This window comes from Harpia harpyja, chromosome 7, assembly GCF_026419915.1.
Source record: "Harpia harpyja isolate bHarHar1 chromosome 7, bHarHar1 primary haplotype, whole genome shotgun sequence".
NCBI classification, from domain to species: domain Eukaryota; kingdom Metazoa; phylum Chordata; class Aves; order Accipitriformes; family Accipitridae; genus Harpia; species Harpia harpyja.
The window spans coordinates 16,996,204-17,009,362 of NC_068946.1; the positions used below are offsets into that span (position 1 = coordinate 16,996,204).

The following is a 13,159-nucleotide window of genomic DNA, read 5'->3' on the forward strand; positions in this document are numbered from 1 at the left end:
ATGAAGGAAGCTATTTTGTGTGTTCTGATGCAAAGTTATGAACAGATACACAATGGAGGAGGCCAGGGTTTTTGTTATGGATGAGCTGAAAGAAGCAGCTAGCATGCTGTCTGGTAGGACACTTCAGCCTTATGAAACAGTCAATGTGACTTTGACCCTCAGCATGTTAAATTATATATTCAGGACTAATCCAGGGTTTCTCTGAAGCTCGGGAAAATATTCCCAATGACTGACAGTAAAGCAAAAATGTAGAGTGTAGCTGCTGTGAAATGCAAGATGAGAGTTTGAGGCCACCATAGAGTTTTCTGCTCTGTGAGTTGTTCTGTCCTCTGCAGTTGTCTGTGCAGTCAGTCTGCTGCTCTGCTAAGTAGGATCAGCCTTAATTCAGCAAAAATCTTCCTACATAGCATGAAGCACATTTCAAGGTCTTACTGATGTCAGTAGAACTGCACTGTAGATTTAGGCAAATGTTTTTAAGCACCTCACTAAGTATGTTCAGGACAGCGTGCAGGGATGTATGCCATGTGTCTTTGCACCCTGATTTGCCAATCACCTTCTGTAGGCATTAGTCCCAGGACCAGAATGTTGCCACTGCCTGCTCTCAATCTTGTCCTGATATGATAGTTTATAGTTAAAACACAGACACTAACATTTTTGTTTATTTCTCTCCTCTCAGACATGTCCACAGACGAACTACACTCCCCCGCACAGAAGGACCTTCTCCACGCGGACACTTTATAACCTCACAGGGCACAAAGTGGAGACCTACATTCTGGCAACTACCAAAGACTTCCTGCAAAAACGGTACAGCATAAACCTCTAGTCCTTCTCCTCTGAATTGCACTGGGAGCAGCCTCTTATACATATCGCATCCACTGTGCTTGAAGAGGTGACAGTGCAGTAGGGGTTTAGAAGGGCCTCTCTGCTGGTGGTCTCCGTGAATCTGGTGAAAGGAGATAAAATGTCCTGCAATCATGGAGTTAAAGATAAAGGTTCATGCAAGTACTCTGCTTGATCATAGCAGAGATAGCCTAGGGATAGCCTGTCAATCATCTGATAAGTTGGTGGCTGCATCCGCAGACAAGCCTTTGTCTGACGCAGAAATGCTTAAAAAGAGGAAAATCTGACACAGCCTGTCATGAATTCTGTATGATTCTATGAAGTAAACACTGGGGAGAGACTTTCCTCCAAGTTTGATTCTCTGAAGAGTCTCAGTGTGTTCTTCACTTAAACAAGTGCATCCGTTCCAGTGAAATTAGAGGCTGAATGTTTTCTTGCACCATGGAGCTGTTAGAGCTATTAGTGTGTCTGGACTCTGCAACACAGCTGCACAGCATGTCTTGGGGCAAAAATAGCCTGCCATCAAAGTTGTCAAGGAATATGTTCATCTGCCATTGATTTAAACTAAGCTGCTCATCTTTGGGGTAAGAAGCAGTCATCTTATTCCTGTGTGGTAGGCAGGTGGGTTAGGAGTCCACACAGCTCCAAAATGTTTCTCAAATGGAGGCTTTCAGAACAGTTTTGTGATAGTGCTGCCAAGTTCCTGTTTCCCTTTTTTCCCCCAAATTAAGGGCTCCTGCAGCAGTTTTGGCTTGGCCACACACTATGTCCTGGGATAAATTCTTTTAAGTCAAGCTACAATTAACTGGTGTGACAGTAGCATGCTAACATGCACCAACCAAAGGTATTAAAGCTTTTGAATGAGGATAGTAATGCATTTCCCTCTGGTTTTCACTCAGGTATGGTGGCTGGAGCTTTGGGCTGCCTTTGACAACAGATCTCCAGTTCGATATCAGGCCGGTGCCCCCCAACAGAACATTGACTAAGGTAACTAACCTGGATCTGCTCATCCTAGCATGGAAAGTGTGGGACCCAGGAGAAGTGATGTCGAGTTCAGGGATATTTCAGAAAATAAAGTGAAACCCTCTGAAATCTGCAGCTTGGCATGGGAGAGATGACTTGCAGTTCATTTCCTTGTCTCTCCCCATTCTGCTTTATTGGTCTGACTTCTCTTGCTAGCAGGAGACAATTTTTCTGCTGCCGTAACTTTATTATACAGAGGTGAAAAGATCAATTAGTAGCACCTTTATCTCATGAGAGAGTGTATGTACCTTAACTAGGGCTGGCTGATGCATTCCGATATACCCGTTTCTCTGTTTCTGCTCAGTGAAAATGTTGTAACACATCAGTGTTAAAAGCACCAAGGCTGAAATTTGAGGTAGCAGGGAAATACAAGTTTTTTGACAAGTTCCTATAATCTTATTGCAAAACCTAGCTACCAGGAGAGTGTTCCTGCAAGAGCAGTGCTGTTTTCAGAGGTGGCTCCAAAAGAGAATTTCATTAACTCAAAAAGGTTTGTTTCACTAACACTCAGAGCTTGTGTAATGAATTTGCAGATGTTTTCACCCCTCTAATCTTACAGCTTCATCTTAGATCTGAAAGCTATAGCTATTTGCTTATCACATGTCAGATTTAATACCTGGAAACCTTGATAGTGTTGGAAGCAGGGCAGACTTCAGTCCTTGCTCTGCTAGGGCAAGGAGAATGAAATCACTGAGCACACAGGACTTGGGGATATGCAAAGGTGGGTGCTGTGGTCTGTGTTTAAGCCTCTAACCTTAATAGCCTAAGCTCTCTGTCCTTTAGTAGGTAACTTACACCTCCAACCTGGGTGCTGTGGGTTGTGCCTAAAGTAAGTGATGGTCAATACCCCCAAAGTGCATGTCCTGTCATCTGATTTTTCCCCTCAGTTCTCAGGGTTTATCGTGGTATAGGCAAGAAAAGTTATCATGGGGAGGGAAGGGCTGTTGCTGAATGAGAAGGTGACAACTGGCTATTTTTTGCTCTAAAGCAACCTTTGTCCCCCTGGCTTTCAAAGGGGTGCTAGACATTTGACTGCTTAGCCTTCTTTGGGAAGTCCCCACTGCTGGTGTTCATCACATCTGAGCAACTTATTACAGAGAAGAAACCAAATTTCTGTACACTTTATTTCACATATCCAGCTAGTGCTTCTTTCTTCTCTCCCAGAAGGCAAATGAAGCTGATGGGACTGCTTGGGCTGAAGGTGAAACGTGCTTTTTTACTCATTCAGTACTTGATGTGGTTTAATCATTGGACTTTAACTTGTAGAGCTTATGACTTTAGATAACAACCATGGAATGATTCATTTGTGCAAGCAGAACAAACCAAAATGTTATCAGTAACAATTTCTCTCCCAAATTGTTTCAATTTCTCAATTGTGTGCAGGTGTGGTATAATCCTGAAGGTTATCATAGTCTTCCAGCCTATCTCAACAGCTTGAACAACTTCATTCTTCGAGCTAACTTGCCAAAAAATGAGACTTCCAGATATGGTAAGTGTCCCTTTACATCAGCAGATAATTTCTCCCCTTTGGGGGGAATATCCTGGTTCTGTCGAAACTGATAACAACACTTACCTTGACTTCAATGAGGGCATTTCTTTATTCCCAGTTATGCAATTCCTTTAAAACGGAATGGAAAAACACGAATAAATCACATATTTCATTTGTCTTAGTCAAAGACTCAGGGGAGCTGGACAAGGAGGACCCCAGCTCCTACATAAGATGCTTCCTTCATCCAAAAAATGCCAATGGTTGCTATTTGATTTATTGCCTCTCATCATGGTACTGAAATAGCTGTCTCTTGATAGGTGCCCATTAGTTATGCATAGAAAGGCTACTTTAGGTCATCTCTGGGGGTGGTTTAGATTAGTTAATTTTAATATGTCAGCCTTCTGCTGAGAGGAACTCAGGATGTGTGGGTATGTGTATGTTTGTGTTTGAATGAGAATGAGAGAGAGTGAGATTAAGTGAGAAACATAATTTTCAGCTATATTTTTCCTCTGACACATGACATACAGTTTCCAAGGAGCGTCAGTAGCCGATTTGGGGTTATTGGTTCTCATAGCTTCTCCTCAGTAATGTAATGCAACAACCCAAATTCCTGCTGATAAATCAGGGCACCCTTTCTTAACATTTATGGTTTAGCCTACATTAAGGGTGCAGCATAGGCACAAACATGTCTGTGTATGTATGCATCTCTCTAGAGATGGAGGGGGTGCAGGGAGAAAAGAAAGATTTATGTTGATGCCATTTTGAGAAATCTTATACAGAGATTTAGGGGATCTGACAAGAGTAGCAATTGTGTGCAGAAATGCCCTACCGATTTATTTTCTTTGACAAATGGTGCCCTTCCAGCCATGTCCTGGTCATGCCTAGCCCCCTCACCTCAGAGGCTTGCTGTTCCAGGTGACAGTGAAATAGGTGACAGTGTCTCTTTGCTCATAAGACTATTCCTCGCTGATGTCTCTGAATTGAACTATAATGGAAAAGGCATCTGGTCTGAAGCTTTGAGTGTCATGCCGTGAATTAAAGAAACAGCAGAATGCTGATTACAAGTCAAAACAGCATGTCTCTCTTCCCACCTCCACATACCGATGCACTGAAACTCCCCTCACGACAAGCTCAGCTCACAACAAGCGAAACCAGTGTCTTGTCCCTGACGCCATCCTAAAATACTCACTGGCTTGTGCCTTTGAGATTTGCAGCATGCCCTCCGAGTCAGAAGGTTCAAGCTCTTCGGTGAGCGCCGCAAGAGCATATCACAAATCTGCAGCCCCTGCCTGGGTGCAGAGAGAGGAGACCTGAGCCAGGCACTTCCAGCAGCAGGAGCATCCCAGAGCAGCTGAATTATTAAGCAGTGAAGATTCTTGCCCTGTCTCTGTATTCCCAACACATGCTGTAGCAAGAGCAAAGGCAGGAAGCTCATGTGAACAGTCAGAAAGTTTTCACGGGGAAAGTTTTATACCAGCAAAATAACACTTTTCAGTGGGAAAGAATAGCAGCAGTTTTTATTCCATCTGTCCTGCTGCTTATGTGTTTTTGGAAAGGAATGCTTAGTAGTAAATGACCAGACAGATAATTCTCTGCTTCCCACTAATGATCCAAGCCATAGAATGGGGGAAATCAAATGAATGGATGAGGATAGCTCCCCTGGGGTAGTGTAAATCCAGTTTGAAATACAATTGAACAGACGTTCTGCGTGGTATGTTCCTGGCAGCTAGATCTATTTGTTGTTGAGACAAATAAATGACAGTTTAAGAACCATTGAAATGACCAGATAAAAGTGTGTTGTCATTTCAGCAGTTTGAAAGAGGTGCCAGTCCTGCTTTAGAGGTTTGACTTAGGCTGCGTATATTTTTAAAAAATACATAAAAAGCTTTTTACCCTGTCACTAAGCAAGTCATAATAGCTTTTGACTTATGTATATTGTGCTTTCTCTTCTCTCAATCCCAACCAACAAAAAAGAGAAAGCATTGAAATGGAAATTTTGACTTCTAGCCTAAGCTTCAGTAAAGGAAAATGGCTTTATAGTGAAGTATTAACAGATTAGACAGACGGTATCTTTCCTTCTCTCTCTCTCTTTTAGAGAAGGGAAACATTTCCTGGCTGTTTGTGTGGCTTTATCAGCAGCCTGAGATTTTAATTCCATTTCTCTCACTGATGACAAGACTGAGTTTTTTTTCCCCTCTGAAATGAATTTCCTATGAAATCTTTCCTTTCAAATTTATTTGCTCAGTATGGCATTTGGTCAGCTAAACCCACAGTCTCCTCCTTTCTGGTCCCCATGTCACAGTGCTTGTTCTTAAGGAAAAGAGCCCAGAATAGTTCTTCCTCATTTAACTGCTGAAAGCCAGGCACCTGGCTGTAAGGAGCTTAAATTTTAGAGGTAGCATGTTTTAGCAAATCTCTCTGGATTTAATAGCAGCCAGAGGTCCTCCAGCACACACTGAGAACTGAGGCATTTACTTAGGTGCCTAAACATAGATTGAGAACCTTGTTTTTAGGCACATAAACACCTTAGCCTAAACCCCTTCTCAGGTGCTAGAGTCTTAGAGACTGGGCTGTCATCGTGGTGGGACTAAGGCAGAGACCTTCACTGGAGGTTGGAACTGGCCCACCAGAGCCCCCTAAGTTCCTCCCTTTGTTAGAAAACTCTCTTTTTATAGGCACAAATTGCCTCCGAACAAAGCAAATGCACTGTGATGAACAATACCAGTATATTTTGAGCTAGGTGTTCTCCTTGGTAAAGAAGTACTTAAACTAAATCTTATGAAGACAACTGCACATGAGCAGAAAATTTCTCTCTTGCAGCTTGTGCCTGATACAAACCCATTTTTAAGGGATCTTTTTAGAAAACATCACACTGGGCTTACAAACACAGTAACTAGATTTTTGCTAGTTCCTTTGGACAAAACAATTTTTTTTTTTTTCTTTTTCCTAGCAGCATAAGACAGAGTAGTTCAGAATTATTGCCAAATTGGGAACAAAAGTGTCTGTAGCTTACTTGGGTTTATGCTAGCATCTGAACAGGTGCCTGTATTGAGCAAGACATATATCATTGGAAGATCATAGTTGTGCAGAAAGCCAACAGGGAATGATTTGTTTCCGATGAGAAAAGAACAAATGAAGTGAGATCATCAAAAAGCAGCTTTAAAACAAAACATATTCATCAGTTTTGAATGTGTCAGTGTTGAGGAATCTAGCCTAAAATACACGGACCCACAAGCATGTGCCTAATTTTAGGTGTGAGAGTGCTCTCACTGAAGTGAATGATACTATCAGCCAGACAGATGCAGAAACAAGGCCTAGGGTTTGAATTTCAGATCTGCTGTGCATTGAAGTGAAGTCACAGGAAAAATGAGGATGCTTGAAATTCTGCCCAAGATCACACCAAGACGACAGAGCAAAAACCAGCTTTTGATCTGCTTTTCTTCTCTACTCACAGTTTTCTGTATTACTGTCAATATCAGGAACTGGTGAAGGAAGCTTTAAGTTAGCCACATTTTAAATTTCTTTTTTTTGTTGTTTTTGTAGGTATCGTCTTATCAGCTCACCCATATCCTGGAGGACAGAGTCAGGAACAAGTAATGTAAGAAGATTCATTTGGCTGATGCCTGAATTGTTTAACTTCAAAAGGAGCAAACTAGCTTCTTGGAAACCATAAACCGGCCTAAATTACTGAATATCTTTCTCTAAATGATGAAACTGCTTTCTTCCTTGTCTTCATTCCCTCTATGCGTGAATAGCATCCTGCATGCCACAGAGCTGCAGATTCCTGTTAGGGTTTCTTTGTAGGATCCCATATAGATCTGGAGGGCACAGTTACAGCATCACACATTTTTGTCCTTTGGCACAATTAATAATAATTACATGATTTTCCCTTTGGCCTTTCCAATCAATGCTATGGTACAGTGTTACGACTCAGTGCTGTGAGTCCTTTTTGCTAGGCGTAATTACCATCAGCAAAAGATGATGGCACAGAATTGGGACCTCTTTGCTTCTGAGCTCTGAATGTTGCCTCTACAATGAGGGACATCTGCCACTTTGACTCGCCATATACATCTTTCTCCACTTTCTCCCCAGGCTCAACAGCTTACTCGACATCATAGTTTCAATGTCTGTTTTGGTTGGCTACTCTATCACAACGGCAAGCTTTGTGCTCTACGTGGTAAAAGAACATCAAACCAAAGCCAAACAACTGCAGCATATTTCAGGCATTGGGATGACGAGCTATTGGGTGACTAACTTCGTTTATGATCTGGTAAATAATTCACATTCCTAAATGCACCAAGAGTAGCATTACACAGCAGGGGAAAAAAAGTTCTTTATTTAAAGTTGGTTGCCTAGACTTCTTAATATTATTACTACCAAGAGTGTTATGTAGTAATTGTTCTCCAAGGCATTGAAGAGTATTAAATGTGAACTGCAACACCGGATTTTGCTAAGCGAAGGCATTCCTTCTCTCTCATGTGTATGCAAAACACTCAGTACATTTATATGAGAGCAACACACAACAGGCCGGAGCTTGATTTCAATTTTAACATGCAAGCAGCAAGCTGCTTTTCTGTTAGCTTGCAGGGCTAGATTAGTTGTCATGCAGGCTTTACATATCTGGGGTAAGGCTTTGGAGCTTGAGGCTACAGCCATTTTGGAAACCCTGAGAGCACAGGGTGTGACACTAGCAGACATCTCACAGCTGACACTCCCCTTTTGGACAAAAATCCATTACTGGGTTGAATGCTGTCTTTAAGATTACATATTATAAAGGTTTTTAAGCCAAGGAAAGCTACTAATGCAGCTATATGCCTTCCAGGACCCAAGCAAGTTCCTTTCTACAGTGCTGCACTGCGCTGTATAGATTTACCACCTTGTTCCTGTAGACAGTTGAGCTCCCCAGCACTGTGCTGCATTATGTGGCGTAGGCATGCCCTTGTTCTCCCTGAATTTAAGTTTCCTCATGGTAAAGGAAGAGAGTTAATAGCACTGCTGGAAAGCATCACTGGGCTAAGAGGATAAATATGCACAGTGTCTGTAGACTAAAGTGCTTTGTGTCTTATGAATTACCTTCAGTGCACAATGTCAAACCCTCCACATAGTTAGAGATCTGCAAGTGCAGACTACCTCTGCTTGTGAGCTTTGGCATTGCCAGCTATGCTGTCATGGTGATTAGCTCTACGTATCTGACAAATTTCTATTGATGCAGTTTTGCTAGTGCCTAAAATCCCAGTGATATCATCAGTTCCTGAAAATATGAAATCTTCAAGGGCATTTGGGTAGCCAGCCCCCTTTGATGCAGTGAGGGCTAAGGGCTGAAATCCCTTGGGGAATGTGAACCTTGACTCTCTGCAGAGCACAGCCTAAGCTTCTAGGTGTTTTGGTGGCACTGATGCACACTAACAAAGCAGTCCTAACAATACAATTCTCACCACTAAGTAGTCTAAACTGCCTGCTTATAGGGGCTGGTGTGATTAGGCAACAGCACAAGTATCTCCTGCCTTGCAGGAGGGGCTTGAAAGGGGTCTGAAGGCAGTGTGGCTGCAGTCTGGCCTGGCAGAGCAGCCCCAAGTCATAGCACAGTGCTGAGGATGGGGTAGGCCTGTGCCTGCTTCCCTGATCCGGGCGCTTGCTCCAGCACTGCATATTTGTAAATCAGCCTGTGGAAAATTCCCCAGAGTCCTTGCCACAATCAGTATTCAGCGGGCTGAAACTAATCCAGTGCTCTCAGCAACTTGATATTTCTCAGTGAATCCCTGCCAGTAAATTCTGTTAAATCCCAAAGCTGGGGAAGAGAGGAACCTTTCAAGGCAGACGTTTGGTAGGTCCCTGGCTTGACTTAACATTATAAAGACTAGATTTACAGGGCACAATGAAGTGGTCTGACTGCAAGGCTAACAGAAAACCCAAAGGGGTATTTTTCATTCACAGCCTTTTTTTAAGGCACTTTCTGCCCACAGTCCTCAATGTTGAGGCTTAGCCTATTCAAAGTGGCTTTGTGGGAATTCATTTGCAAGACTCCCGAAAGTGTCAGGAGGACTGAGACCCCTCCTATATTTGGTTTCCCTTAGAAAACCCAAGTTGCACTTGTGGGACCAGATTCAGACCTGGCGTTGTTGCTTCTGCATAGTTCTAGAAAAATGTTTAAGAATTATCTTCCTTATAACATCTTTTTAATATCATTTTGCAGGTACTTTTTATGGTCCCTATTGGACTCTCAATAGGAGTTATTTCATCCTTCCAGATACCAGCTTTCTGCAACAATAATAACTTACTGGCAGTATTTCTTCTGCTGTTACTGTTTGGGTAAGGAAGTGTGGAGCTTAGTTATTTAAATATCATTGCACGGAGTGAGGAACTGGATATTGCAGGCTGCTGCAATTTGAGATCCAAGGGAAGAGTACATGGGCTTTTTTCTTCAATGTGCACTTTATGAATGGTGACTAGTTGCTCCTTCCAGGAGCAGTGAGCTAAACTACTGTTGTCATGCTTGCTTTATTCAAAGTAAACTCTATGTGAGGGTATGAAATATTCAAGGTCATACTGACAGCCCAAGCTGTAAGCAGATGCTTACTGAACTATTGCAAAGTTCAAGATACAGAAGCATTTCAAAATCAGAGAGGGAAAAAAAAAACAAACAGCAGCACAATTCAGGAAAACTTAGCAAAACTGTCTCCCTGGCTTTGAATCCTCCAGGCCCATCCTGTCTGCTTTCAGTCGGGGCTCCATGTTCAAAGTGTGCATTATAAACTTTTTGTCCAAACTGTAACAGATACAAAGCCATTTTTCCTTCTTTAAGCTCCTGTAATATGGAAATCTAGTCACATGCCAAAACAGAACTGTTGTGTTGTCTGAGGTCTTTAGTTGTTTGTTTTCAATTGCTCTTTGAGTTACCATAGTATTCTCTGCACTGTTGGCAATTTATAGGTATGCAACGTTTTCATGGATGTACCTGCTGGCTGGGTTTTTCAAAGAAACAGGAATGGCCTTTATTGTTTATGTCTGTGTCAACTTGTTCTTTGGCATCAATACCATTATTACTCACTCAGTTGTATTTCTGCTCTCCCAGGAAAAGGCCACGGACCAGGTAGGAATCCTACTAATACTAAACCCTTGGTGAAACAACAGGAGGCTTCTTGTTGAGTTTGGTGGCTTTGATCAGGTCCTTAGCAGCTGGTTGGTTTCAAGATATTTGAGGTAGACCAAGCAGAGGACACTAGTTGCAGGACTTAATGGCGTTCCCTATAGACAGGACATGAGTCAAATATGAATCTTGCTTGTCTGTAAATCTGCACCCCCAGCAAAGAAGGAAATTATGGTGACAGAGGGGAGAATACAAAAAGAGAGGCAGAAAACTGCCCGTGCAAAGAAGGGCAGGCGGTGGTTGTAGATGTTTGATAAAAAGTTGATAGGGGCTTCGAACCATTGCTAAGTTCTTGCAGCACAAACTGCAAGAGTGGAGAGTAACAACTCGATGTCATTGGCCTGAGTCTGACGTGTGCTGCATTAAGCCTAGCACCGTCTTTGTGTTATCTAGATCTGTAATGCAATCATCTTCTCCCTGCAAGGATGAAAAGTGACTCATAGAGAGTGATGATTCCCTAAATTAAAGCCTTCTCTTAAACTGAGATATCCCTGGGAGTCACTGGGATAAAATGTACACCTTACGTTTAGTTTTCTTTTTTTTATAAAGGGCAATTACATTGTAAAACAATAGCTGGGTTGGATTTTTCTCTCTAGCTGGACAGTGCTCATTTAGCAATGCCCTGGATTTTAGGGATGTGCAATTATGATCATCTTTTAGCCCTCTGTGCCCCAGTGGTAGGGAGTGAGTTTCTTTCCTGCCTCTCCACTTTTCTGTGTGCTCTAATCCTTTCTTCTGCCAGAAACGTACCAAATCTCTCTGTACGAGAGTTCATAAGCATGGGACTGCGCACTGGGCTGTTTTGCCATGAATTAACTGGAAAAGGCCTTCTAAGTCTGTTAAAGCCAAATCTTGTGCTTTGTGGAGACATTTGTCCAAGGAAAACAGATAGGACAGTGCTCCAGGGGAGTGGGCTGTGCTCCACAGTGGGCTGGTACGGCAGCTGTGTAGTTTTGGGAGGCACAGTGCAGCTCAGTGGCAGGATTCAGCTCTGGCTTACAGGTGGGTTTCAGGCCGCTGCATGCCCAGGGTGAGGTGGCTGGAGCAGCAGTGAGGGACTGCACTGGGAGCTGGCTGCTGTTTACTATGGGTGATCACAACCTCAGAGCTGCCTGTTGACTTTTCTGACCTTGTGCCTGTGAAACGAGCTGTCTCCAGAGCTCTTTGCTCTCAATTTATCTCTGCTCTGAGACACAAGCAAATCCCAATGTAATTGTTACACTTCAGTCCCACAGTAAAACCTATGAATTTATTCCATGAATAAAAACAGTGACTGACTGCGTGAAACCTAACTTTTTGGTGTTTTTTCAGGGCTTGCGTGATCTCGCTGAAAACTTAAGGCATGTGTTCCTTCTGTTCCCACAATTTTGCTTCGGCTATGGCTTGATTGAACTGTCGCAGGATCAGGCGCTGCTGGGCTTCTTAAAAGCCTATGGAGTAGACTACCCTAACAAAACCTTTGAGCTGGACAAGACCACATCCAAGCTGTTTGCGATGTTTATCCAGGGCACCGTGTTTTTTGCCATTCGTCTTATGGTTCACGACAGGATGATTCAGAGAGTCTGGAACAACATACTACAGTAAGTAACATCTGGAGTCTCGCAATGAAAACAGACCAGGCCAGTGTTCAGTGGCTTAATTCTGTGCTCTTGCACCATCATTGTCAATTATGAAGCCGATAAATTTCCAAGATACTTTGCAAACATGGAGTAAGTTTTCTCTGGTAGCAGTCCTGGTACCTACCAGTAATTAGAGTATTAAATAATAGAGGCATAGGTTACCGGAGTCCCTTGGTAGTCCTTGCTGGCTGAGACTGTGGCCCTTGTTTCAGGGCTCTGGGTTTGGTGGGCTGATGTTCAGCTGGTTGGTAAGAACAATCAGCCCACTGACAACCTCCTCTGTTTGAATCTCCCCATCTCCTCTGGCTTGGGTGCACACAGGGAGGAGTGAGAACAGTCTTGTCACCTGATTATGAGTGTGTCCACAAGGCAGGACGTGCTCCAGCTCAGAATATTTGCTGAAAAAGAGAAAAAAATTTAGGCAGAAAGAGAATACTGGAGTTTTTAATTCCCTAAATGGAGCAAATATCAGGAGAGAATAGAAACTGTCTGTATTTCTGAGTATTTTTTGTATGCCCTGGGATCTCATAGGAAGGCTTCTTAGTATCTATCCCAAGCACACAGGCCCACTGCTGTCTGCTTGCCAGAGGGTAAGGTTCACTCTCTGCCCTCCCCGTAGGTTCCTGTTTGACAGAGTACATGGGAAAGCATCACTGCTGCCACCCACAGTTGAAGAGGATGGGGACGTCCAGGCAGAGAGGAACCGGGTGGAGTCTGGCAAAGCTGACTTCGATGTGGTGCAGCTCCAGAATCTCACAAAGGTCTACCACCTTCCTCACAAACACATTGTGGCTGTGAAAAACATCAGCCTCGGGATTCCTGCTGGAGAGGTAAGCGAGGGAAAAGGCTGCAGGCACCTTCTACCCTGGGCAGGGAAACTGGAACAGATCCACAGTCCCACTGTCATCTTCTCTCCCAGTCCTTGCCACTGTCCCAGGACAACTGTGATGGTTTGTTCTGCTCTGACCCCTTCGTTTGCCTTATTTGTTGATTCTTGGGGTTACGGTAGTGATGAAAGGCTCCTGGTGGATTTGGGACACC

At 43.2% G+C, this 13,159-nt stretch overlaps 1 protein-coding gene across 1 annotated transcript in view; it reads left to right on the top strand.

The window, feature by feature from the left end:
- Window positions 1-13,159, top strand: part of ABCA12 (ATP binding cassette subfamily A member 12) — a 90,507-nt gene that overhangs the window by 67,051 nt on the left and 10,297 nt on the right. The window contains exons 38-46 of the mRNA XM_052791744.1: window positions 677-804; window positions 1,740-1,827; window positions 3,247-3,352; window positions 6,896-6,950; window positions 7,445-7,622; window positions 9,546-9,661; window positions 10,283-10,442; window positions 11,811-12,079; window positions 12,738-12,948. Of these exons, the coding sequence (XP_052647704.1) occupies window positions 677-804; window positions 1,740-1,827; window positions 3,247-3,352; window positions 6,896-6,950; window positions 7,445-7,622; window positions 9,546-9,661; window positions 10,283-10,442; window positions 11,811-12,079; window positions 12,738-12,948 (1,311 nt within the window). The remainder of the gene's footprint in view (window positions 1-676; window positions 805-1,739; window positions 1,828-3,246; window positions 3,353-6,895; window positions 6,951-7,444; window positions 7,623-9,545; window positions 9,662-10,282; window positions 10,443-11,810; window positions 12,080-12,737; window positions 12,949-13,159) is intronic.